The 26680-nt window shown below is 41.7% G+C and overlaps 1 protein-coding gene across 48 annotated transcripts in view; it reads right to left on the minus strand.

Moving 5' to 3' along the window:
- RBFOX1 (RNA binding fox-1 homolog 1) overlaps window positions 1-26680 on the minus strand; it is a 2003336-nt gene that overhangs the window by 111882 nt on the left and 1864774 nt on the right. For 40 of the 48 annotated variants that reach the window (XR_016022576.1, XR_016022577.1, XM_074323033.2 and 37 more), the window contains 4 exons: window positions 21242-21385; window positions 14055-14108; window positions 7191-7283; window positions 5384-5444 (listed from right to left, as the gene is read on the minus strand). Coding sequence is in view for 46 of the 48 variants with exons in the window: in XM_074323033.2 (XP_074179134.2) it covers window positions 5384-5444; window positions 7191-7283; window positions 14055-14108; window positions 21242-21385 (352 nt within the window). In the remaining 2 variants the exon portion in view is untranslated. The remainder of the gene's footprint in view (window positions 1-5383; window positions 5445-7190; window positions 7284-14054; window positions 14109-21241; window positions 21386-26680) is intronic. The other 8 variants (XM_074323048.2, XM_074323035.2, XM_074323047.2 and 5 more) reach the window with 2 other exon arrangements.

Consider the following 26680-nt stretch of genomic DNA (forward strand, 5'->3'; position numbering starts at 1 on the left):
CTGATATACATCTAATAACGAAGGATCTTGGTAGGGGTTACTGTCTTCAAGGGAAAGGCAATAAGAATCCAGCCCTTGCAAATCACCTCTGCTCAGACTTAGAGCTCATGCAGGCATATGTAAATGCATGCAAATCACATGCAAATGGCCTCCTAGTCCCTGTGACTCCATCTAGTACCTGGAAGAGACACTTGGGATAACCCTGCTGGAGACAGGAGCCTGCATCGTCAGGAAGACGGACACAATGATCCCCGTTTTAATTTCTCAGGCAGTTTATGTACATCCCCAGGCCTTGCAAATTCACAGATTTTGATCAAGGACATTAAACCAAACAATGAGCCTTACAACAAAAGGAGAAAAGCTGATAAAGCCCACCGCCCCCAGCCTCCCAGGGCCCCCCCTACAACAAGGCAGTGGAGCAGTGACCAGACTCGTGGGGGTCTCGCTCCATATCAGACATAGGAGCTGTTTCAAGAGACCCCTCCGTGGCCAGGCCTGGAGGGGCTGCATCTAAAGTAATGGTCCCATCCTCACATGTAGCTGCTCAAAGGTCATCTGCCAGCCTTCCGTAAAAACACTGGCCAAGATCCCTGGTCTTCGCTACATGGCTCTCTTAGGTGTTCAAAGGAAGTCTGAATGTGCAAACGCACACACACACACACACACACACACACACACACACAATCTGTGCCTGCCTTCTCTAGGGCTTCACTGGGCTAGCTGTCAAAGAAACACATTTCAGAAAGTACCCTTAAACATACCACTGGGGGCTCCAAAACTGAATACCAACGCTTCCCAAAGACATGCCGTGAGGCTGCCAGGCTGGTGGCTGAAATGGTGCACAAGGCAATAAACATCCTCCAGGAAAAGTTAGTGGCGTGTTGCATTTGGTTCACTGAGATTTTTTTGTTTTTGTTTTTTGCCACCTATAGTCATTGTCGACATGCAGATTTCATCGAAAATACAGGATTTCTGGTTCTCTTGGGACAGGAATAGAAATGCTAACTTTAGATTAAGAATCCCCCATAGATCAATTTTCTGGAGGTGACCAGGGAACCCCCCACGTAAGCCCCCCCTTAGCCACAGTCACCACGACTCCCTATGGTGAGCCTGGCTTGAAGGCCAAAGGTCAGAAATCTTTTATTGTGACCCTCTGCTATTTCTTTTCTTTCAGTAGAGAAATATCTTGCTTTTCCCAGCATGAAAATGAAAGAGTCTAAAAAGACTGTGAGTTTGTCAGACCCTCTTTGTTTGCCTATTTATTTCACTTGCCCAGCCTCTGCTGGCATCTGACTATTTGATCCTTAAACTAGTACGTCTGTCAGGAAATACAACTTACTACCGTAGTAAAAAAAAAGAAACAAGATGGCTATCTTATTTGAGATTATTGCGTAATTAAATTTTTAGGGCACTTTGTATCCTGGCACTGTGTTGAGTTCTTTAGACCCCATAATAGTCCCACAAATACCCTATGTAGTAGGTCCATTATTTGTATAGCTCTCCCTTGAGAAAACTGGAGTGTGGAGAATTTACACAACTTGCCTCCCGTTCAATAGCCAGAGAAAGTCAGCGCTGATACAAAAATCCACCTCTCTCGATAGTCTTGGATCTTTTTGCTCAGTTTCGTCTTTCCTAAGATCTCTATGAAAATAAAAGAGTTCCATACACCACCCATGCTTCTCCAGCACCCAAGAAACCCCCGAAGATCTGGTTCTCAAGTTGTTTTGTGGAGCAAACAGTTGATCTCCAATGAACCCAGCAAACCCCAGCTTCTCTCTGACAGTTGGTGTCTTCCAGAAAATCCAGCAATACAGAAGCAGCCCAACGCTCTCTTTGTGGAACTTTCAGATGGATGAGTTCCCAGACCCCTATACGTCCTTCTAGTCTTTTCTCATATCCAAGCTTAAGCATCCTGGGAAGTGGAACGCACACGCTCCACGACCAATACTGACTGTGTTCCTGCCTCGACAGCACAGCCTGCGTTTCCTGTGTCTCTGTGCATTTAGGGTCCGGTCTTACCAATCACTGGACGTTTTGCAGCTGCTCACATTTTTGTTGACTACATGATTGGAGGAATGCATGGCTGTGATGTTGGCAATGATATTTATATCTCACCACTTGCAGATGACCTCAAAATGCGATGACTCTAGTCATGTATAATTGTGTGGAAGCGTAAGTTTGATGGTTTGTGAGAGCGAATTAGGTAGCTAATGAATCTCACTGATCACTTAATTTTCTCATTTCAATGTGACTTCATTGTTCCTGACTTACCTTATTTTGTTTTCTAGCTTTATTGAGGTATAATTGACAACCAAAATTTATACATAGTTAAGGTGTACGACTTGTTAATTTGATGTACACATACTTTGTAAAATATTTGCCACAATCTAGTTAATTAACATATCCATCATCTCACATAGTTACCACTTTCTTTTTTCTTCTGGTGATAATAGCCCCTCTTAACACAATCACCCTTGTTAAGGATCTGAGTGGGCCCCTGTACCTTTCTGGTTATGTTGTATTGCAATTTATGGGAGAATTTCTTTGCAGTGATGATACTCATGAACTAAAGATTGAAAAAGCTTTGAGAACTGCTTTTCTGTGAACACCCAAAGTCTCCATGATCTCCTCTACAATAGCCAATTGTCTTTATGTAATTAGGATTTGCATTGGATTTTTTAAGTCGGTTCTACTGTGACTGTCCATCGACCCCTTAGGTACAGTAAGCCCAACTCATCGACCCCTCCCATCCATGTGACAGGATAAAGATCTGAGTGCCTCCTTCCAGGGATATGGATAAGGGACCCGGTATGACTTATTCCTGGAAACTAAGAATGCGTGACTACCTGGAATGGGTGTGTGATGTTTATGCCACCATCTGGCAGGAATTTGGGGTCCACATTTAATAATCCTTCTGCTATTGCAGTCGGTTGCCATTTGAGTGCAGTTCTGTAAGATGATGGGGGAAAGTGATGCACTCACACACACACAGGCATGGCCAGAAGAGTCTGTCAATTCATAGTAAAAGGAAAAGACTTCATCAATTATTTCACCTTGTCTAGCCTCGGTGTTTGCATCTTTAAAATGGGGATAACTGTGTCCTCTTTAAAAGCCTTCATGTGGGCCCGTTGCATTTGTTTATTTATTTATTTTTCAACTAATTTAATTCTCAATCTCAATTTTCCTTTTTTTTTTTTTTTGGGGGGGGGGGTGCCCAGTGCATGTAATATGCTTAACATAATGCCATAGAGGCAGCGTCCCAGAAATGCTGGCTGTTAATAAATGGGCTTTGAATTGAGCGCAAAAATCCCACAGGTCCAGTTTTCAGCCCCTGAGTATGACATTGATCAGTAACTCTTTAAAATAAACAAGCATACATATGGCTTAAGGAATAATACTTGGCCCCCTTACTTAATTTTCTCACATAAATAATACACATGAGTACCTATGCCTCTGCAAGAAAACATGCAGGTGTGTGAATGCACACACACACACACACACACACACACACACACACACACTATTTCATAATTTTTAAAAATGCCCCCAGTCAGGTTGATGTCTTCATGTATTAACTTGGCAAGTTGCAGAACCATCATTTTCAGCCAAGTAGAAAGGCTTCACGACACAAATCCAAGGTGGCTTCATTTCAGCACTGGGCATTCAAAGTCTGTTGTGCAAAATTTCTATTCCACTTAAGGATATGCTTTGGGTTGCTGGAGCTGGGATAATGCATCAGCAGAATAAATAATTCTTCTGGTCTTTCCACTTAGAGGCCTATCATATTAAGGGTACATCTCTATTTAATGATGCCCCTTTTAAAAATAAGAACTGACTTCGCCAAATTGGTAGCCATTGGCACAAGAAAGAAAGAAAAAATAATAAAACTACCCAATGCTAATACTAATGATTGTAACACGAAAGAAAAGTTCAATATCAATCAGGATGGGAGTTCAGAATATAACCATATATCCATTTTATGGAATATTATGTAACCACCAAAAAGAACGAATATGGTCTATATGTATTAACATTGAAAGAACTCCATACTGATTTTTAAGAGTCACTTAACAATATGTAGTCCATAATGCCATTTCTATAAAAAGCACGCACATGATACTGTGAATGCTGTAAATATATGCTTACTCCGTATAATATACATGAAAATGCAAAATAAAAGTCTAGACAATATTCTGTAATAGGAACATCCTCTGAAGAGGGAGATAGGAAACCAAGTTGGCAGTGGTGTTATTCAAAATATATTTTAGCCTTTTCTTTCTTTCTTCTTTTAAAATGAACCTGTATTTCCATGTTTCATATGTAATTAAAACGATAAAAATGGAAAATTCCATACATTTTCCCTATGACAGTAATAAAATATTATTCTTAAAAACCTATAAAAAAAATATATTCTAGTCTCACAATTCAACTCAACCATTAGCATCTTGGTGTAATTCCCATTACAGTTTAGTTCAAATCATGCCTTCCATATAATCTTTTATTTGAAAAATTTTCATTCATTATGGGGCCCTTTCAGTCTTCATCCTGCTCATTTTAATGGGTATAATATTCCACCAAGCATATAAATCTTGTTACGTTACTGTCTTCCTAATTTTGAGTACAATTAAGTTATGCAGTTAGCATATCAGCAGCTTTTCTCCCTATATATCTTAGGAGAGATTTACCCTGAGGAGGATTAAAGAATCAAAATGTTTGAACATTTTTAATGTCTCTCCATATATAGGTGAATTCTAAATATGGGGAGTGTCAAGATGTCTTCTTGGTTATTTAGGGCAGAAAGGCATTGTCCTGAGGGGTCTGTCACACACACCCACCTCCTCACCTGGACCAAACGGCCCTGGGAATGTCAGACACGAGCAAATAATACTCTCCAATACTCTGGTCTCACTATGGAACGCGTCACGTGGTACCCTCCAAGCCTAACCACATCAAAAGCCTAATAACTCCAGAGAAGACTCAAAGCCAGAACCAAAGTCTGCAGTCACACCTCCGGGAAGGACTGAGCAGTGAGGAGGTGGTTCTGAAGACAACCAAACAAAACCTCCATCCTCCCCCAACTTACTATCAAGACAACAAATGAAATTATCCAACTTATTCCCAAATAGTTACTGTACCTCACCCCCAAGTGGGAGTTACCCTAGAGCGCCTGGAAGAAAGGCATGTACAGTTAACCTGAAAAGTACATTGGCCTCTGTTGTAAAAATTATCATATTGACTCAGGTGGTTCACTGTAGCAAGTGAGCAGTATGGCCAGTCGCCAGGCTGAGGCAAATATGGCTTGCTGAAACAGATTGCCTAGTTAAATTACTTAATAGCTGCAGAGGGAGAGGCGACTTCTCGCAAAAGGCCGATCTGTACTTACCGTTGGTATAAGGGTTGACCGTCTTTTTATTTGTCATTACACGTGCTGTGGCATTGTTTACCTATGTACATAGAAAACCCAAATGAGCACGTACTCCATAGCCAGCACACAGTTCAATCAATAGCATGCATTATGACTGTGATTACTTATTTTTAAAAAAATAAAAAAAAACTGAAATGCATTTTAATTTATAAAAGGCAGTAGGTGCATAACAAAATCATACATTTTTATAGTTACATTTACATCATAACCATTTAACTTACAAATCATTTCAATAAAGCAATGTCATATCATTTAAAAGTTTAATACGGAGACAGTAAAAGCAAATTAAAAGGAACTGCATAATTGAAGATTTAAAAGCATGCGTGTACCCCATGGTAACACAGAAACAATATTTTTTAAACATAAAAGAAAGTTCATATGAAGGAACATGCAGTGGAGTAGAAGAGGGGAGAGACAAAGTACAAGGGAACATAAATGTCAAAGAAAGGGACAAACAAGGTTTAGCCGTGTGCAACACTTGAGGAGGGAAGAACCATCGGGAAAAGCAACATCTAGCATTCAACACTTGGAACAAGAGCCTTTTACATCGCAAGAATTAACAAAATCATTCAAGCTTTAAAGTCACAGCTAACAAAAGGATAAAAGAGAGGGTGCATTGTTTAACACAATATGGAGTCAACGATCGGAGTAAGGTGTGCACCGGTCATATCTCAATCCAGTCAGTGCCTCCCAGGCTAGCTTAGAACGTACACTCAGTTACAGGCGTACCAATATCCAAAAAAATAGAGCATCAAGAAAACTTAATACAACAAGTCAAAAAAAGTCACGTGGTATATATATATGTATATAGATATATCAGCACTAAATACGTGTAACGGCAGATGGACTTCACCACTTACCATTCACCACCATCGCCAGCATGGGTTTGTATACAGTTACCATGGTTACTGAGAGTTTGGTGAGGGGCCTAAGCGTTATCGTCGAGGGGGGAAAATGAAAGGCAAAATATGCAACATCTTACTCCAAAGACTAAAGCATTTGTAACTGGTTTTTTTTTTTTTTTTAAAGTTTTAGCAAACACAACCCTGTGGCCACGTTGAGGGCGATCCAGTGATAGAAAGAGGTGATTCTAAACATCAGAATCTTAGCATCAGTTGTATCCACAAAGAGGGGCCAGATTTTGAACAGGAATCCTGTTTGTTTATTTACTTTATTATCAAAAGAATACAAAGGTTCAAACTGGCTTCTCAAATAAAAAAAAAAAAAAATGAAAGGCTGAAGGACACAAACCTCTCATTTTTTTTTTTTTAAACACAATTGTTGTTTTGAATGCTATTTCTTTCACAATTTGGCTTAATTTGCACACCACTGTGGATCCCTCATCAACCCTGCCGTAGAAAGAAAGAGAAAAGAAAAAAAAGAAAAAGAAAAGAAACTGCTCTAGGTTTTGTTTTGTTTTGAAACACTCTGTCCACTGTTTGGAATCTAGTGCACCCATTGACTCTACATCATGGAAAATAAAAATAAAAACAACATAAAATAAAAACCTCTCAGATTAACTTTCTGTTGTCTCACGTTTGCCATCCACCTTTCAGCAGTAATAAGAGTAACATAATAACGTAAAATTTGAAAAAAAAAAAGTAAGGCCAGTTTTCCTTTTTATATATAAATATATATATATATAAACAATGAGAAGGGAATAATAGGGTCACATACAAGACACAATGATGCATCTGAAACAACGAATGAGCGTGAAGCAGACATTTATAAAAAAGATGTAAAGGAAAATATTTTGAACATGCACCTCGATTTTACGGCCCTCTACCACGGTGCCGTGTAATTTCTCCCTCGCCCTGTCCGCATCGGCACTATTTTCGAAAGTTACGAAACCAAATCCCTGCATGCAGGAGGGAGAAGGGAAAACAACATGCAGATTATTATTTCAGTCAACGACCACTGTGTAACGTTCTCTCGCTTTAATTTCTATGTCTTGTCCTGGCTTCCGTTCTGTAACATGCAAATTAGAGAAATTATAAGAGTACTAAGATGTGCGATCAGTAAGCAACAAATGTGAACAAGATATATATATTTTTTTCTGTCACCAGTTAGCTGTAACCCCTGAAGAATTCAAAGAATGATACCCAAAATACTTTTCTAAATGTCACTACAGAAGAAAATAAATCTAATGGAAAGAAAATGAGATCAAAATAAATGTACAGTGTCTTCACAGAGAATAAAATGAAATAACGAGGAAAAAAAAAGGGAACCATTTTCTTGACATGCAAATTAAGAATAAAAGAAAATAAAACGTGTGCACGAAATTCAACAATGAATGCCAAAATCTTCTAACATTGCCTACAGAGTCATGCCATGTGGTTTTTAAGAACGTCTCTTCTTCATGCAGTTTTAGGGTTATTCAAATTGATCAATTCTATAGCCTTTACTTCTCAAAAATAAAAATTAGAAGCCTACAAAAAAGGAAAGACCTTTTTTTTATAATAAATCTTAAACTCTGATCTAATAAAAGAATCACATGAAATGAATAGAAATAAATATCAATTGATCAGTAATGCAAACAGTTCAAATAACGTTTCTGTATTGATACTTCTCCCTCCCCCACCAAAAAATAACATACATGCTTCTGAATTTATCACCTTTCTAGACTACTTGATTAACCAACAAGGGAAATGAGTAAACATATTATAAAGTTCTAAGACATTATGTTGGTATTCATTTGTCATATCAACAGGTAGAAAATAAAAAAGCTTTGGTGATAGAATGTTATTTACAATAACACTCTGCATTCCCTCTATTCTAATAGATAACACATGGACCCTCTGCTTCACCACTGGCACAATTTGTTTTAATGTGTCAGGCTCAAAAAAAACCATCCCACTAAATGTCACATTGTCAAAATCCATCTTTTTTCCTTCACTGACACTGTTCCTAAGAAGAGTACAGAAAATATGACACATTATTTTTAAAACCCCTAAAAATACGTGTACATCTTGTTCAGAAACATACACCAACCTTTTGAAACAATTCCAGTGTAAATTTGCCCAGCTTGTTCTGGATTTCACTGGGTGAAATCATTGTATGTGTTGGGATGGCTGAACTTTACATAAAGGTAAATGGTGGCTTTCAGCTTAGTTGGGGCGGTAGGATATTCCAGTTAACTTATAAAATAGACAGTAATTACGAGTAACAGGTAGTCGTAACCAACTAGTGTTAAAACCCAGTCACTCACTAGGACACAAAGCGTTTTCCAAAGCTCAGGGTATTTCAGAGGTATGCCTAATGGTCTGCCTCTGAGAGAATTTCCAAGGTCCACGTGGGCTTCTACATAAAGAACACCAGCTGTGGATGGGGCCTAGCTAGAATAGATGATTACTTGATAGGAGTCTATAGAGAGAAAAAAAATTTCTTTACTTTGTGGAGTTGGACTGAATTACCTTTCATAATATATCCCATAGTGAGGGTCTGAGATTAGGATGGGTCTGAATTATTTGATTAATATAAGATGATATACTCTATCACAGAAGGACCCTACTGAGGTGGCATGCCCACATTAAGTAGTCCCAAATACTTGCTAACTCAACAGTTTTGAAATAATAGCTCTTTGATGACATTATTGGGTGGGGTTGCTCTATTGGATGGCTCTGACTCTTGCCCAGTGGGTCTCAAACTTAGTTGCACATCAGAAGACACTGGGAGCATATTGAACACTTAGATTCCCAAGCCCAGCTACATGGGTACCAAATCAGAGTCCCCGAGTGGAGCCCAGAAGTCTGCTGAAAAAGCCAATGGATTCGCATCGCCTTCCAGCACTAAGCACCATCGAAAGAAGGTTTTGGTTCTTCGCATGAAGTAGAATATCATAGTACCTGGTTCAACAGAGCAGCCCATTGGAATCCTGTGAGTTTTTGAAGTGACTATCTATCTGACATAGTTACTTGGATCTTAGACGTAGGGGACCAGCCAAAATCATACAACAATATTCTCTTCCTCACCTCCAAGCCAAATTCCCTAGAACTGACAGGCATGCCCTCCATTTAAAAAGGAATAAGGAAAACTAGGACTCTGGCAGCATCCGGAGCAAGTCTCTCACTAGACAAGGAAAGACACTCCATAGCCTGAGTCAGATGATGGCATCACCGGTGTGTATGCGCACGAGCGGTCATTACCACAGTGCTGGAAAGAATGCAACCAGGTCTCACGGAACATTCAACCTACATCATCCCAACGAACTAAGTCATCACGATTCTGAGCCGAACCCAAGGCCGACCATCCTGGCATGACGTATGCCAGGGAGAAACGAAGGTGGAGATGGAAACGTATGCTGAATCCCAACTGAAGCTCATAAATGACAAAGGAAGGACTCCATTCTCACGTTCTTCCTTGGTTTTGAAGGAAAGAGCGTCTACCGATTCTTTTTATTATTCTTCTTAGTCTCAATATTTTCTGCTAAACGTCTCTCTTTGTTTGGAGCTACTCAATACTTCTCATTTCGAGCTGCAGAGATTGATGAGTTGAGATTTTGCAAAGTTGGGTTCAGGAAGAGTTTGCTCCAGAAACGGTCCCCCAAATACTCAAGGGACTTTTCTACCTGTTCCAATGGACAATCAGACCTCCAACTCTGACAAGAAGGGGTAATGGCTGCCTGGGTCAGAAGACTGCTGGAATGCTCATCCGGGGAACTACACCATCACCAGAGAGACCGTCACCTGGACATTTTCAGGGACCGTCTCCATCAAGCACAGGTGTCAGGCAACGTCGAAAGCTGATGCTGAGGTTGTTTCTTTTAACCTGCCTCATGGTCAGAATTCTATCTCAAGGAAACAGCATCTTGCACTTCTTAAAAAAATATCCTGAATATTTTTCTCTGTCTTAAAAAGGGGAACAAAAGAAGCATATTCTGGACTTGGCCTGGGGAGCAGAGGAACTGAGTGCAGTGCTCGCTGATTGCAACCTCTCAAAGATGAAGCGTGTACGAGGGGCTACAGGAAGAAGGCACAACAGCGCTGGAGAAGAGGGCCTGTGACATATGCCACCCCCTGATGGGACGGCACGACCCACAGGCCAGATTACCATGACCTTCAGGCACAACTTGATTATTTCAGAATAATTTTCTGAGTCATGAATTCTGACCTTCTTGTACGCCTGTAGTTTTCTATTTTGGCCTTGAAGTATGTTTAGGTGACAGCTTCCTTTTGTAGGAATGCGAATACATTTTCTATCTTAAATAAAGGCCTGAGGCCCCCAGGATGGATGAGTAGAATGACTTTTTATCGCATGTGAACATCGGATCCCTCTAGCTTCTGGGGCAGGGAACTGCTATCTCTCTGAGGGGAGCTGTGGATCAGAGTCTGAGGTGCATTTTCCTGTGGAACCAAGAGCTCCACACCTTGCTTCTTCTCAGTGACCTTTGCACACGCAGCTCCTACCCCTTGGAAGAGCATCTTCCCTCCTTCCCTTCCCTGGGAAATTCTTACTCATCTTTCCTTCTCAGCTTCCGTGCCACTTCCTCCCAGAAGCCCTCCCACCTTCTAACAACACTGGTCTGCCGCTTAGAATCTCAGCATCGTCTCATTCACCACAGAACACAGCAGACGGGATCACAGTAGTTTGTCCTCATGGTCTGTCTTTCCTGCGACTCGGGGAAATCTACGAGAATGATGGGAGATGGCTGTCTGCTGCCTCGCTCACACTTGATTCGCCTGCCTCATGCCTGGAATATAACCCCTACTGACAGATACCTATGGACTCAAAGAGCAGACCGTGTATTTCCCAGGTATGTTGAAAAGGAGCTAGATCTGGCTATATCCCCCAAATAAAACATTTCAGAGCTAAACAAAAATGCTTTTAAATCTCCTAACAAGGAAAGATGAATTATAGGCTCTCTCACCCCTAAATGCTATTTTGTTCTCATTTACAAAGTCGGGCGTATCTTTTCAAGATGTGATTTCCTTGTATATTTGCCATCCATACAGGAACGCATGACTTGTGATATACATTCGCAGGATAATATAGATGCTGCTTGTGTATCTGTAGGTGTATATGTACATATGCTTAGGTGTACATCTACACCTATACAAATATACACCAAACACCCACAGAACATACAGCCATACTCACTCAGCCCTGAGTGACCTGCCTCTGGGACTACCCGCAAAGAGAATGGTCCGAAAGTGAGCTCCTGGGTCTTAAGGGCTTACCCGTTCCCTGGCTGTCTCCCTAGCACCAAACGAAAGAAATGAGGTCATAACAACGGTTCAGGTTTTTCAGTCATTAAAATGGAAATGCACCTTTAAATAGGCTGTTTCCCGTAAAGGATGATGTCAGATATGAAAAATATCTCTGCGTGAGTCATTGCCCCGTTTAGCAGTTTCCAAATGGACTGTCTTCCTGACACGCCAATCAGACCTAAACAGTCAGCAGCGACCCCGGCAAGGCTGGTTCTTTGAAAGGGAGCATACCCAGGAAGACAGGCTATTTTTGATGGTTCCAAATTAAAAAAAAAAAGAAAGAAAGAAAGAAAAAAAAGCAGCTTTGCAAAGTCTGTCTCTGGATAAGGCAAAGTTAGTGGTCTTATTCCTAAAGCCCTGGAGACAGGCTAATCACGGATATGATGGGAGAAGTCTTAAAAACAGCACCGCCATTGCACTTTCAAAACAGCAAACGACATTCTTCCAATGTCCCAAAACAGCGCTCGAAGGAATTACATAGCTTTCTCCAACTGGCAAAAGTTACACAACAAAATGTAAATTAAATAGAAATCTGAAAACACAAAATACGAAAAACGAAAGCCTTTTAAAGCAGTCGTGCTACTGACAAATTAGAAGAACGCTGACCAACATTCCAGGGCGTCTTCTGATACTGTGCCAAGAACACATCAGGCCTGAGTGACGAGGACGGGATGGGGTACGTTTCTGTCTTAATGCACTTGGCTTTAGAGGTATAGAAATAGTCGCTGTAATGATTTCCATACAAGCAGCAGAAAGAGAGGTAACTTTTCTCTCCCAGTCTAGAGGTCAAACTACTGACATGGCAAGAATCACTGGTAAAAGAGCTGACGTGATAGAATGACAAGGTCCCTGAACTAGAAGAACCAGAGACTATAATAGACTGATCTTCTTCTTTTTAAAATTCACCTGGCATGTCCAAACATCATTTTGGCTGGGGAGAAGAGAATACTAGAATTTTCTTCTCTCAATTCAATCAGCATTCTCCTATTCAGTTAATACCAAATCTGCTTAGAAGGGAGAGGTGCAGACTGCTCCAGAAATAATAAATTCAAATGTCTGCTTGCGTGGGGAGCCTGTGGTTGCTACAGCCAAATGCCTGGCACTGGCCGCTTTTGATAAAACCTGTGTTTCCTAGGAACCCTCCCGGCGGCTGTGACTGACGTGTCCCAAATCGCCTGTGTAAGGAGCGTTATGGGGTTCAAGTCAGGGTCTCTCTGTACCTGGGAAGCAGTTTCTCTTACTATCCACGTTCACAGGCTGAGGATGCAAGGAGAAGTGAGCTGCAAATTCCTGACAGCCCAGGATGTGGTGCTCTGGAAACAAGGCAGTTACTCAAAGTGCCTCCTTGCTGGGGCTGAGGTCAGTAGGAGTCTTTTTAGGTCATCGCGACCTGACATCGCCCGGTACCTGCCACTATGCCACGTGCACTACCCACTCAAGAGAGATTCTGATGGGGACCTTGAGTTTTCTGTGGGTACAGGCCGAGGGGGGACATGTTAGCAACCACAACACACCAATGGGCAAAGGGGCATTTGGCATCCAGATGAAGCCCTGGCATGTGCCTAAAATAAGAAGACAGTGCTTATCCCTTGAACGATAGGCCTGGAAGTTTTGTTAAAACACAGATGGCTGGGCCCCCATTTCAGAGCTTCTGAGTCAATAGATCTGGGCTGGACCCTGAGCATTTGCATTTCCTGTAAGTTCCCAGGTGAAACTGATGCAGCCAGTTTGGAAAACTGTACTTAGATGGCCCCTGATACAGAGGATGTTTTGGAAGAGTTTGGCCTTGTTTTTTGTTTTTTGTTTTTCTTCCTCCCAACATATTTGCATTTTGAAAGTGCTCAAAATGCCGATTTTCCTAATACTGTTAGCTCTAGGAAAATCGACTTAAAAATTGGTTTCCTATAAGAAAAACAGGCTCAAAGCAGTGGCAAATTGCAAAATGTGAATTGGTAAACATACTAATGAATAAAACTATATTCAAAAGGTTGGTGTATATGAGATTTTCTCCCCTACAACCCAGGAAAATAACTGCACTTTATTAATACAGAATAATCACATATTTACCTGCTCATGAGACTATCAACTCACTTTTTAATATAAAGAACATAATTATCACTGAAAAACAAAAATGTAGCAACAACATTATTTTTTTAAGCATGGGTAATTTTCCTCCGGAAACTTGATATATATATAGAGAGAGATAGATATAAAACAGCAATTTTAAATTACCCCCTTATATATTTTAAACAGAACCCAATGTGTTTCCCACCACTTTAGAAACTGAAGGTGGTCTCCAAAGAAATTCCCACCAAAGTGCATTTTCACAATGTGGTGATTAAAACAGTGCAGTTGTTTCCCATTATTCATAACAAGCATTTTAAAATAAGCTAAACAATTCTTAAGTGAATTAAGTTGCTTACCTTTGAGCCTCGCTCATTAAAAATAATTTCAACATCTAAGATTTTACCAAATTGCTGCAAAGAAATAGAAATATTTTATAAGCAAGAAAAGAACTAGAGTAAATCTTATTATGCACATTGGTAATTGTTACCTCAAGCCAGAATTGTCTTTCTCTTTTAATATACAAGGATATATACATTTTATGTTATTCTATCATTAAACAATACACTTGAACCAAGAGAAAATACAACCACACATATGATCTCCCCATTATGGCACACCCCACCAAGGAAGATATCGTAGCAGGGAGCTGGTACAAAATAGGTAATCAAGAGGTTAACGTGATTTTCCTTTCTTTATGCGTTCATGATTGCTTTCCCAGGCACTGAGCAGCAAAGGTTAAAAATGGGAAATGTATATATTGACCCTCCTAGGCTACTCCACTAACCACTGGAGAAACACCCTCGATGAAGTGGGATTTGGGTGGTAAAATGTCCAAATAGAATGTGATGTTGAGAATTTTGGCCCATAAAGCTAGAAACAGCCAGGCCACACAAGACAAGGACAAAGAGATAAAAGCACAATTCCCTAGATGGGCACCCATCATAACCAAGACACCAGTGTACCGTGTTTCCCTGAAAATAAGACCTAGCCAGACAATCAGCTCTAATGTGTCTTTTGGAGCAAAAATTAATATAAGACCCAGTCTTATTTTACTATAATATAGTAACTATACTATATTATACTATATTATATATATATATACACACACACATATATACTATATATAGTACATATATAGTATACTATAGTAACTATACTATAGTATACTATAATTATCTAACATAATATAAGACTGGGTCTTATATTAATTTTTGCTCCAACAGACGCTTTAGAGCTGATTGTCTGGCTAGGTCTTATTTTCGGGGAAACACAGTCACTGTGATTTTAGTCTTCAGGTGCAAATGTACTTCTCTCAATATGGTTCTCCGTGTTGTTAAAAACCGAATAGATTTTAGACAGTTAGCATGAACAGGCTCTATAAAAAGTGAAGGCAACTCAATATATTCAAGTCTAGAAACACAGCTTCAGACGACAAACTGGGCTGCCAGGTAAACTACAGATACCTAGTTAAATTTAAGTTTCAAAATTTTCAGGAAAATAATACCCCATGTCTCCCGGGGACATAGTTATACTTAGTACAGTATTTGCTACCTAAAATTCACATTCAACTATTGTATCTTGTGGGTTTTTTTATTTGCTAAAACGGGTAGGCCTCGTGTGAAAGGATATTAAGCAATTCTTGAGCCACACTTAAGTACAGGGAGCAGGGACCCTGACACTAGAAGCATCTAATAATCCAAAATCCTTTCTCCTGACTCTGGAATACTGCCAGTTTTCTCGGATCACATAAAATAGAGTGGGCAATTTTTGAATGTGGTCTGTTCTACTTTAATACAGATGGGGAAAGGTGGTGTGAAAGTATGTGACATGGTCCAGGGAAAAATAAGATGAAAATTTTACCCTGATGTAGAATGACAGCAAATGCTCAAGCTAGTGATTAAAAAAATAAACAGAACAACGTACAGTAATGTTTCCATCCTTTTTCTTCCTTTCCTTTGAGCTGTACTGTTGTTCCACTTGCTTCTGCAGCCTGGACTTTTACTGCATCCTTTGTTACCTCAGGGGAGTCTATATTCTATCTCTCTCCCCTGAGTGGGCACCACATGCCCTGAAAGAGTGGTTGGGAGGAAGGTACTGGTGACAGAAAAGGCACGATTTGAACACAGACGATTGAGGGCAACTTGTCTGACCAATGAGCTTCAGTCATCGAACGGTGGGAGGCCCTGATAGTAAATGTCAAGAGGGTTTGACGAAGATTCAAGAAAAGAATTATTTGGAACATACAGAGGCTATCCTTTGGAATACGCAAATAAATCCACCTTTCCTGGAAAGACAGACAAACATATGCATACGCGCGTGTAATATAAATTGCTCTTGAAATAAAAGTAGTTCTGACGATGAGAAAAAGGAACCCAAAAGCTTATAGGATCCTGTGTCACTGAAATAGGCCCTGGGCTCAGAATATGGTCCCACCAAGGGGATTACAGATTGCGATGTTTGTTGTTGTTAAGCGCAAGTGCTTCTCTACTTCCCAGAGAAGCAGAAGGACAGGAAGTAGCCAACAAGGGAAGTTTCAGCAAGGAGAGGAGAGGGAAGGACTACACTGCTAGCATGCACAGGCAGACCTTGGAGATACTGCGGGTTCGGTTCCAGACCATGGCAATGAAGCAAATTAGCACAACAACGCAAATCACACGTATTCTTTGGTTTCCCAGTGCTTATAAAAGTTGTGCTCACACTAGTGTGTAGTCTAGTAAGCATCTAATAGCACAGTGTCTAAAAACGAATGTATACGCTTTAAAAAATTACCTCATTGCTAAAAAATGCTAACCATCATTGGAGTCTTCAGCTAGGCGTAATCTTTTTGCTGCTGGGGGTGGGGGTCTTACCTTCACTTTGTAAAAAATGTCGTTATCTGTCAAGTGCAGTAAAGAGAAGGGCCATAAAACGCGGTCTGCCTGCACAATGGAAATACCGAGAAACATACAACTCACTCACCCTGCAATTTGTGGACACTCAAATCGTCTTTCAGACAAGAGAACGTCATCCTTCTACAGAGTATTTTCAGTGCCCTAGATTTGGGCAGAGAAAAATCATTAAAAATAGAAGAGGAAAACTTTCAGATTTGGGAAACAAAGGATCTTTGCCATTGAAAGGTGAACTAAATTTCATAGCTCCAGCTTTGTGAGCTCCTCAGAAGCAGTAAGTTTGATGCAACCTTAGAAGAGTCAGTCCACACAGATGCTATCATATTTATTTCAGGCTGAAGAGCTTGAAAGCATGCATATTTATGGATAGAGAAGCTTGAAAAGGACTTCTTCCAAAACCATGAAGCAAATGTCATCTATGGAACATTCTGTGAGCAGTCAACACACAAAAAACACTTCCTTTAAAATAAGATCTGGTTGAGACAGAAACAATCAAAAAGTAATCTTAGCATGTGTCTTTCCCTAAATGAAACAATGACACCATATGCCCTGAAATGGTCTCAAATGTTTGCCTCTTTGGCAGCTGCCAATGGGCTGATGATTCTCAAAGCCAAGGAAACGAGCTGTAAGAAGAATGCTGATGCAAGCCCCACTTCTAAGACAGTTGTGTACTATATTTATAGTATCAACAGTTTAATTGGGAAGTTTGGTGCTAATGATGTAAACACAGCTGGCACATTTTCAATTTAAATAGACACAACTCATTCGCAGACATAACTAGCATTTGTTTGCTCAACACCAATGTTCAGCGGCATTCAACAACAATTCGGAACCCGCCCAAGGTGTCTCACTGGCTGTATCAAAAACAAAATCTGGAAACGTATATGCACTCACGTGGGCAAATACATACCAGGCATATCTTAGACCTCCTCAGATCGAATAATATTTCTCTGCAAAACTGTGAGAGATGCTCAATAGATACAGCACGAAACATGAAAGTAAAGATTAGTTCAAAGAGTGTACAGAGAGGCTAAGCTTTCTTGGGGGTCCGCTTCATGGTGAGAATGTAGAAATAGGAGACACATGCCACACCCCCAAAAATGGCTACACTACTTATAACATCATGGTAGATGGAACTATGGTGTTAACACGGAGGTAGAGATATCTCCATTTTATTACCACAAAGGTGACCATGGGAACTTCTTTTGTATGTTCTAAAAGTCATGTGATCTGTTTTTTGGTGACTATAAAGACAGATTTAAGTAGATCGCATTCATGCTCAGAGTGTCTGTATTTTTTTTTTTTTTTTTGAGGAGGGCACAACTCACAGTGGCTCATGCGGGGATCGAACCGGCAAACCTTGGTGTTATTAGCACCGCGCTCTAACCAACTGAGCTAACCGGTCATCCCAGAGCATCTGTAGTTTGATAACAAAAGCAAGGCTGTGACATCAAGGGTACTGTGCAAATTTGCAACCTGGTACTCACTGAGCAGCTGTTTTGAAAAACAGTCCTATGATAGAATATGTTGCATCAATGGTCTGGATGTATTATAACCACCTCTCTCGCCCCAAACCCAGAAATGCTTCCATTTTGAACATTAGGTTAAGTTAAGCTTTGTGTTCAAGAGCAAAATATTGTCATTAATTTGGTGGAAATCCATACATTCCTTTAATGGGATCCTCAAGAACTCAATATTAAGGAAGCACAGGCTCTTGGGTGATCTCCAAAATGAAGACAGAGCTCAAGAAGGAAGTAGCCAGGGCAGGATCAATGTTCCTTCCAGTGAAACACCCAGAACCAATGCCTCTGATCATATATTAAATCCCTTCACTCACACCCAAAAAGGGGTTTGAAAAAGACTCTGCCTTCTGCTTTGGACACTGTGGCCACACAACTTCTTAATCAAGAAATGTTCCATCTTAAAAGAAAAAACGAAAAGAAAATCTATAATGAGTTAGAAGACTGAATGACAAAACCGGAAGCAAATGCCTCCAAAAGAGGAGAATGGAAAGAAAACGAAGTGCGCGGTGGAAGAAAGACAACCAGAATTGCAACGAAGAAATACCGAAGCCACAAATTAGGGAGACAGTATGTGGCACCTATTGTATGGTAACCATTAGGCCTGCAGAGATCGCAGACTTCCTGATTGAATTATTACCGGTTACAGAGGTTGTTATGAACACTGCCAGGGTGTAGGCAGTTTGAGAAAGGAAGCTGGTTTTTCGTCTTGTTATGTTTTCAGTTTGAAAGTCTCACGGCCATATTTAACCAGAGACAAAAAAGAAAAGCACACAGCGCTGTATGAGGGTTCTTCTCTGTAACCCCCCTCATCGTAGCTTCTGCCAAAGAGAAGGGACAAAGGAAAAATACAGCACCAAAAGGACAGACGATAGCTGGTATCCAAATCACTTGGAAAATACCTGATTGGGATTAAAATGTAATTTCTTTGAGTAACTCTGACCTGAAAGAGGAAACCATGCTTAATTCTCTCAACTGGAGGGTGGGAAGCTAATGGGCTTGCCACCAATGACGTCTGGCCAGGAAAACTAGACTTTTCTTTTTTGTTTTAACTGTTAAAATTCCGTTTCTTCAGAATGATGGTTGTAAGCCAAGGAGGCCTCAGAGTTATTGCAGAGCTCAGGAATTCATATGTGCCCCCAAATTTTTATAGATGAAATCCACAAAAACACCTTGTATACTTTCCTAAATGAATACAGATGCTGTGGTGATACACAGAATTAATTTTAGTGTTACTGAATACTTGTATGCTGTGTTTTCTTAATTCATAGATAGTAAGTGTATCCATCATCTTGTCAGTTGACTTCTTGTGAGTTGCTTGACAATTCTGACTTTTATAAAAAAATGGCTCTGAAGCCAACAGATGCTGATCAAGGTTTGACAACTGGTCGTACAATCAGTCTTTTGGCAAGATTTTGCTCTGTGCCACCTGCCTTATGCCTGTAAGAGTTGAGGCTCAGATATTCATGCACATAGGGTCCCTTCTTTAGGAGTTCTTGCTGTGACTATTTTGAATGCCTCGCCACCTTAGCAGTGTAGCTGTCCGGCAACTTTCAAGATAACTCAGAAGACCAGGAAGGATAGAGTACCCTCAGGGGTGGGCACTGGGGTATGCTGCAATGAGTGACACCATAAAAGAGCGGCAGACGATCATTACAAGGGCCAAATTCAAAGTCAACATCCCAGGGACACTTGATGAGTCAAGAGGGACCGAAAAGCAAGATGTCTTCCTAAGCGGCTGTGGCAAAAGGAATCTAATTCCTCTGGCTGTCCATCACTCAATCCTGGTCTCACTGCTTTACGCACACTTGACCTCTACTTTAACTTTGAATGCTCTGCACTTTTCAAAGTCATCTTTGACCTGAAAGTGCCCGAGGGTAACTCTGCTCGGCAAGAGCTAGAGGGCTCAACTCAAGGTTATTACCAAATGAGAGGGATGAAAGTGCATGAAGCTGACCTTTTCCTCTGAAATGTCAGGATTCAAGTCTGGGTATCTTAAGTATTAGGACGCTTGTTCTGCTTTTGTGTGAGATGCATCCTCGATAAACATCATGCATGTTAAAGAAATAAAAGGTGCAAGCAAACCCCACAATCACAGAGCGATGAACCAGAGCACCCCTTTTCATCAGGGGAATGAGAGCTACTCTGCCCAGAACTCGGCATGAAAGTTGGGCTTTTTCTTACTCCTGTTGTCATATTTGCCTCTGTCCAAAAACTCTTACAAGAAGAATCTCCAGGCAGCCAACTTTTTACTCGGAGTCACACGTTAAGGATACCTCTCTGTTCATGGACTCACAGCTATGTCACACCAACGCCGGATGTCACCGACAGACATTTGCAAACATAAACGATCTCCAAATCTATCACAGCTTTGTCGTCTGGTGGAGCTGAGCCCAAAGAAATGAAACAGTCATCCCTTCCCAAGGAGGGTAGTGCAGATATCGTCCAGAAAAAGGACCAGGACAGGATGTCCCATGAAGGAGCAACTCTATCATTTATTGTCTCTGGGTTCGTGGGGCTTCCAGCTCACTCCGCGTGTCACAATGGTCATTTGAGGCGCATCACCTCACAAAAGGACCTGTCAGTCCATCTCACCAACTCCAAGACAATGTGTATCAGGATGCAAGTAAGACACAGACACCTCTAGTTTTTTTAATGAAGCCTTTATGCTGAACTGCTTATTCTCTACAGCTGCAGCTGACATCTACATGCCCAGTGCCTGGGAAAGAGTAAGGATGCAGGGATATGTCATGATAATTTGGCAGTTGCAATAGAGAGAACAAAGATGACGCATAATGTTTATTGAAGCCATGACATAGGGTCCTGAGCCACTCAATCTGGTATCATCAATGGGCTTGTTTCAACAGTGTGTGTATCTAGGAGTTCATTTTCCATGTGACATTCCAGTTCCTAATTAGGAGACCGTTCAGCAAAACGGTGGACATGTACAAAGAAATTTATACTAAAATCATCGAGAGATCCTAGCTATAACATACCCATAAAATAGAGTCTAACATCCCTTTCCCCTCTTATGAAACATCTCACCTTTGAATTATAAATACCAAAAACTTACACGGAGGGAAGGACTCTGGGCATCCCAGAGTGGGCGTTGCGGAGGAGAAAGGTGGTACTTACGCCAAACATTTGTCGGAGGTCCGGATCCCGGAACCGGAAGGGGATGTTGGAGACATGCAGCCGCTTGGGCTGGGACTTGTTTTCTGTGTTTTCAGAAGGTTGTGTCTGGGCCTGGCCATCCGTCGGCGCTGCGTCATCTGTCTGCTAAAAAAGCGAGAGCAAAGAGAAGAGGTTCTGAGTGGATCCCAGTACTCTTTTCCAAAGTGCTTTTGCCTCCCCTGTGTGGTAGGAAAATGTCAGAACGGAAAGGAGCTGCTAAGTCATTCATTCATTCATTCATTCATTCATTCATTCATTCATTCATTCAACAAACATTCATTGAACATCAGTGCCCATCATGCATCTGGATTCAGCCGTGAACAAGCAGACAAAGAATTCTGCCCCCAGGGAGCGTAATTCTCTTGGGAGAACACAGGCAACAAACTTGTTAAAAAATCCACGTGGAGCTGGCACAGGAAATGAACACCATGGAGAAAACAAAGCAAGGAATGGGCTCGTTGGTGCTGGGCGCGCAGTTTTAAGGGCAATCGGAGAAAACCTGATCAAGAAAGGAATATGACTCATAGAGGTAGAAGAGGGTGTTCAAAAATCTTAAAATACGCCCACATAATTGCTGAGGCTGTGCAGATAAAATATTGGTAAATCCAGTAACACGTTAGAGAAGGCTGTTTGGTATTCTGCCATACAAATAACCATCTGGTGGACTTAAATTTTGTTCTGGTCTGAACTTTTTTGTTTCTGGATTGTGCAGACCGTGCTGCCCGATTGCAGTTGCCGCCCCGCCCCCATGACAAGCCACATTTCAAGTGCTGGGTAGCCACATGTGGCCAGTGCCTTCCATATTGAAGAAGCAGATACAGAGTATCTCCATCATTGCAGAACGTTGGGTTACAATAAGTTGGTGTACACAATGTTACATTATTAGCATAACTCATTACCCTGCCTCCACCCTGTTCCTTCCAAATAAAAGCCTGGATAACATGCTATTATACTGACATCCATATAGAGGCAGGAACGAGGAGAAAAGTCACCGTTACATTTGGCATCATTGTAGCCCATTCCCGTACTCTCAGTCCCAGAGTTTCAACATTTCAGAGATGCTCCCCATCTAGACACTTTCCCTGCAATTAGCACGTACTGCCGCCAGAGGGCAGTAGATACCATCCACATAAGATACCCCCTTCTCTGAAACCAAATGGAAAATCTCTGCGGAAGCACATCCAATTTATGAGCAAGGAATCGTCCTCACCTCCCTATAAGCAATTTAGAAGCATATAACTGGGACAAAACTATCAATGCAGGCAGCCAGGTGTAAAATAATAAAGACAATCTTACAAAGTGAAAAAAAAGTATATATATATATGCCAAAATAATATGGGCATAATTAGTGAGTTTCTCGTCAACACTTGCATTAACTGGCAGATTTCATTTGCATTCTCCATCCTCACACACCTCGAATTGCATTTTGAGGTCAAGACCTCCTGCTGTTGGCACATTTTGTTTATGCCATTGGAGTGAATAAGGAGGGTGGTGATAGTTTTCTAGTTTGGAAAATGAACAATAATAACAGTGCATCCCTTCTAAGGACCTGTGAGGGCTGAACACAATAACACAGTAACTCGGCAGAGTGCTTGGCACATGGTACGCAGTCAACAACCGAAATGTGACACATGTTTTAGACGGATGAATTTTTTTACATGTCAAAAGAGAAGTGTAAGAAGCCTTTCGCAGGACAAATGAAAGAAACGTTCTCCTTTGCTTATGAAACACATCTACTATCCACTGGACACAGAAGTTAGTCCAAATCACAGGCAGGCAGTTCCAAGTTTAGTGGAAGATAACCAATTAGAAAAAGACAATTGTAATATGTGCGTATACTGTAAAGTGCTGAGATGAGAGCGAATCACAGAGAGCTGAGTAAACTGAAACAAGGGACACACAGCACAGTTGGGGGTTCCACAAGGCTTGCCAGTTCTGCGGGTTACATCTTTAGACGGGGTCTAAGAGAAGATGGGAAGAGGGTTGATGCAGTACCAGCAGGCGGGAAAGCATGGGCAAAGATGCAGAGAGGTGAGAGCATGTTCTGGACTCGGGGGCATATATGTGGACCTTGCTGTCCCTGGTCGGAAGGGGCATGTGTGAAGGAAGGTGGGAGAGCGCAGGGCAGAGGCCAGCCAGGGTTGGATCATGAAGGACCCTGTGTGCACAGCAAGAGTATAAATTTCATCCTATAAGGTATAAGGAGCCACTTAAGGATCCTAGCAGGATGTGACATGACCAGCACGTGGCACAGGCTCAGCCATGGCGGACAAATGACAAATGCCTGTTCAATGGCTGGCTGACTCACTGACTGAATGGGTGAATGGAGGACAAGTGTGTGAATAAACTAAAGAACGAAAGAGTGAATGGTCAACTCACTACCTTCCAGGGATCGTGGAAGAACATTATTACAACATTGAGACCCAAAGAGACAGGAACTGCGTTCTCTCTGTTGATAATATGAGATTTGGTTCCATGGCCAGGAGACATAAATGACCTTGAACCCCAGGACTGTCACTCTTCAGAGGGCTGGGGTCTTAGTCCTTTAAGTTTGCAGAAGCAGCAACGGAGACCCCAGCTTCCGGTCTAAGTTTCCCTCCTGTTAGAAGTTGCTGTTCAAATGCAAATTACAACACGTTCCTTCTCACACAAAGAAGCAAACTTAGATTTGGATTTGTGCATAACTGCTGGATGTTTCAGCTTAATAAACCTAATTAGGAATTACAGAGATTATGATTAAACATATTAAATGATTAATAGCATTACGCCGCTCATGTGAAAATTAAAATTAATCATCTTTAGTCAAACAGGACTTGGGAGAAATCTTTGTGTTGTTTCCTTTGATAAAAACATACAACGCTCAATTAATCATTTTGTAGCGTGGACATATATACAAACGCCCATAAATCGCTATGTCGGAATACCTGTGTGTTAAAAGTAATTTTTAAACATAACTCATGAAATAAAAAATACACCCAAAGTGTTTCAGACACGGTGGGTAAATGGAAAGGCAAGGATGTCAGGATCCAGAGGTTGGGAAAGAAAAACAGAAAAAAAAAAAAGGTTTTCTTTAGACTGAGAATCCCTGTGTATACGGTGTGATGTAACACAAGGGATGAGATTGTGGTGAGGACCAAATGAGAATGGAGGTGAACAAAACAGCTACTACCGAGCCTCAAGCACTTACAGGGTCAGACCTGGAGGCGTGACCCTTACTGACTCTCTTATTGAATATATTGGGGTGTAACCTTTCTCTTTCCCCTTTTCTGGGAACTTTCAGGGAAACCAATCAGAACACGTCTGTGTTTTATGTCCCTGTATTAGTCTCCAAAAAAATGACTGCAAACTTGGTGGCTTAATGCAACAGAAATGTATTCTCTCGTGTGTGTGGAGGGCGCAGAAATCTACAAAGAAGATGCCATCAGGGCCACGCCCCCTCTGGAGGCCCTGGGAGCCAATCCCTCCTTGTCTCTTCCTGCTCCTGCTGACCTCTTGACTGCAGCTCCAGTCTCTGTCTCCATGTTCATTTGGTCTTCTTCCCTCTGTGCATCTGAAATTCAAATCTCCCTCTGCCGCCTTCTTCTTCAGAGGACATTAGCCATTGGATTCAGATGACCCTAAATCTAGCATGATCTCGTCTTGGGTTCCCTAACTTCATCACATCTGCAAAGACCCTTCTTCCGAATAAGATCTCATTCACAGGTTTATGAAGGTCAGGACATGGACCTATTTTTTTTTGAAAGCCACCATCAAACCCACTACAAACAAACAAACAAACAAACAAACCGCACACACAAGTAGAATGTGGAACTGTTACCAAGGAGCGAATGCATTTCCTACCACTCCAGGCAGCATGAATGAGGCTCTCAAAAGGGTTCGCCTCAAACGAGGTCTGGAGAGGGGACAACGTCCATGCCTGCCAGAGCTGCCCCGGGCTCCCGTCTGTCACACTGGTCACTTTATAATGAGTTCCCAAAACAGACAGACTTGTGTCTTCCCTTCAGCAGCCCCAGCTCACGGACTGCCTTTCTGCATCTGCCCCTGATGCAAGGACGCCGGGCTGAGAAGGCCCCCACCAGTCCCCCAAAGCAGCCAACGTTCTCTAAGGACAAGCACGTGTCTGCAGTGTCCCTAACCCTCAACTGTGGCAGTATCCCCGAAAAGTTCATTGAAGCTTATGGCAAAGACACAGAGTGAAATTTTTAAGGACAAAAATAAAACAGTGTGACAAATCTCAGGATCTTACATCTAGAATGTGTATTTCTGAAAGGCAGGGACGACCAGCTTTCTAGTTGCCTTCCCCCAAGGTTGGTACATGCCAAGGCTTAGTGCAACTTAAGTGCTGAAGGAAGAACTCTTGATTGACTCGGGGTCTGATTTTTAAAAGTCATTTTGGCTCTAACGTCATTTGGGGCCCAGGTGAATTGGAAATGTACCTCGTAACAAGGTTGGGGAGATAAGGAGGTGAGAGATCAGGTCTCTGCCCAGACGTCATCACCCATCAGAGAAGCCGTCACTGGCCCCATCTGCCCTTGTCCATTGATTTTTTTCCATGGCACGTTCCACTTCTTCCCTTTCTATTGCATGCTTCTGTTCATGTGTGTAGCGTGTCTTTTCCACCAGAACATAAACTCCAGGAGCACAGAAGCTGTGGAATGGTTCACTGTTTTATCCCTGCCCCCGCCCCTCCCCCCCCAGAGCAGAGATCGATGACAGAGCAATTGACGTCACGGGCTGGTTAACCCTTTGGTGTGGGGTGTCCTGTGCACTGTAGGCTGTTCAGAAACACCCCTGGCCTCCACTCACGAGATGCCAATGGTCTACTCCTGAGTTGGGACAAACAAAAACATTCTGAGGTTCAAATGTCCCCCAGAATATTTTTTTCTGGGGGAGGGCAAAATTGCACCAATTGAATCTGCTGACCTAGAGTAAGTTCTCAGTAAATACCTGTGGCACATAAATGAACAGACTTGCTTTTGCTATGAGTGAGCTGCATGGCTGCTAACCGCATGTCTCTGGGTCTTAGTTTGCACAGGTATAAAATGGTAAGTGTGCATCGGTCCTGGACTCTTTAGGGGGACAATGGCATCCAAGTCTTTGCGACAGTTAAGTCCTATGCAGAAATGGAGGGGGGCATTAGAGTTATTGTTATTATTATTAACAGTATCGATAACCACCAGCTTTTGTTCTTTATTTCTCAGGCCCAAGAATGTGGAAAAGTCTCAGATGCAGCCTCCCCATCACACAGGAAAGGTGGCAGGACCCTCCATGGAGGGAAAGTCCATTAACCTCGAGAGGTGGGTTTCCAGGCGGCGCTTGGCAGAGTTTCCCAAAGAAGCTCATTAGGGTGGCAAAGCCAGCCTGTGCTCTGGCCCTGTTCGGAAGCCCTAATGGGTGGTA

Source organism: Rhinolophus sinicus, chromosome 10 (assembly GCF_057876585.1).
Source record: "Rhinolophus sinicus isolate RSI-liver-muscle chromosome 10, RSI-T2T, whole genome shotgun sequence".
In the NCBI taxonomy this organism is placed as follows: domain Eukaryota; kingdom Metazoa; phylum Chordata; class Mammalia; order Chiroptera; family Rhinolophidae; genus Rhinolophus; species Rhinolophus sinicus.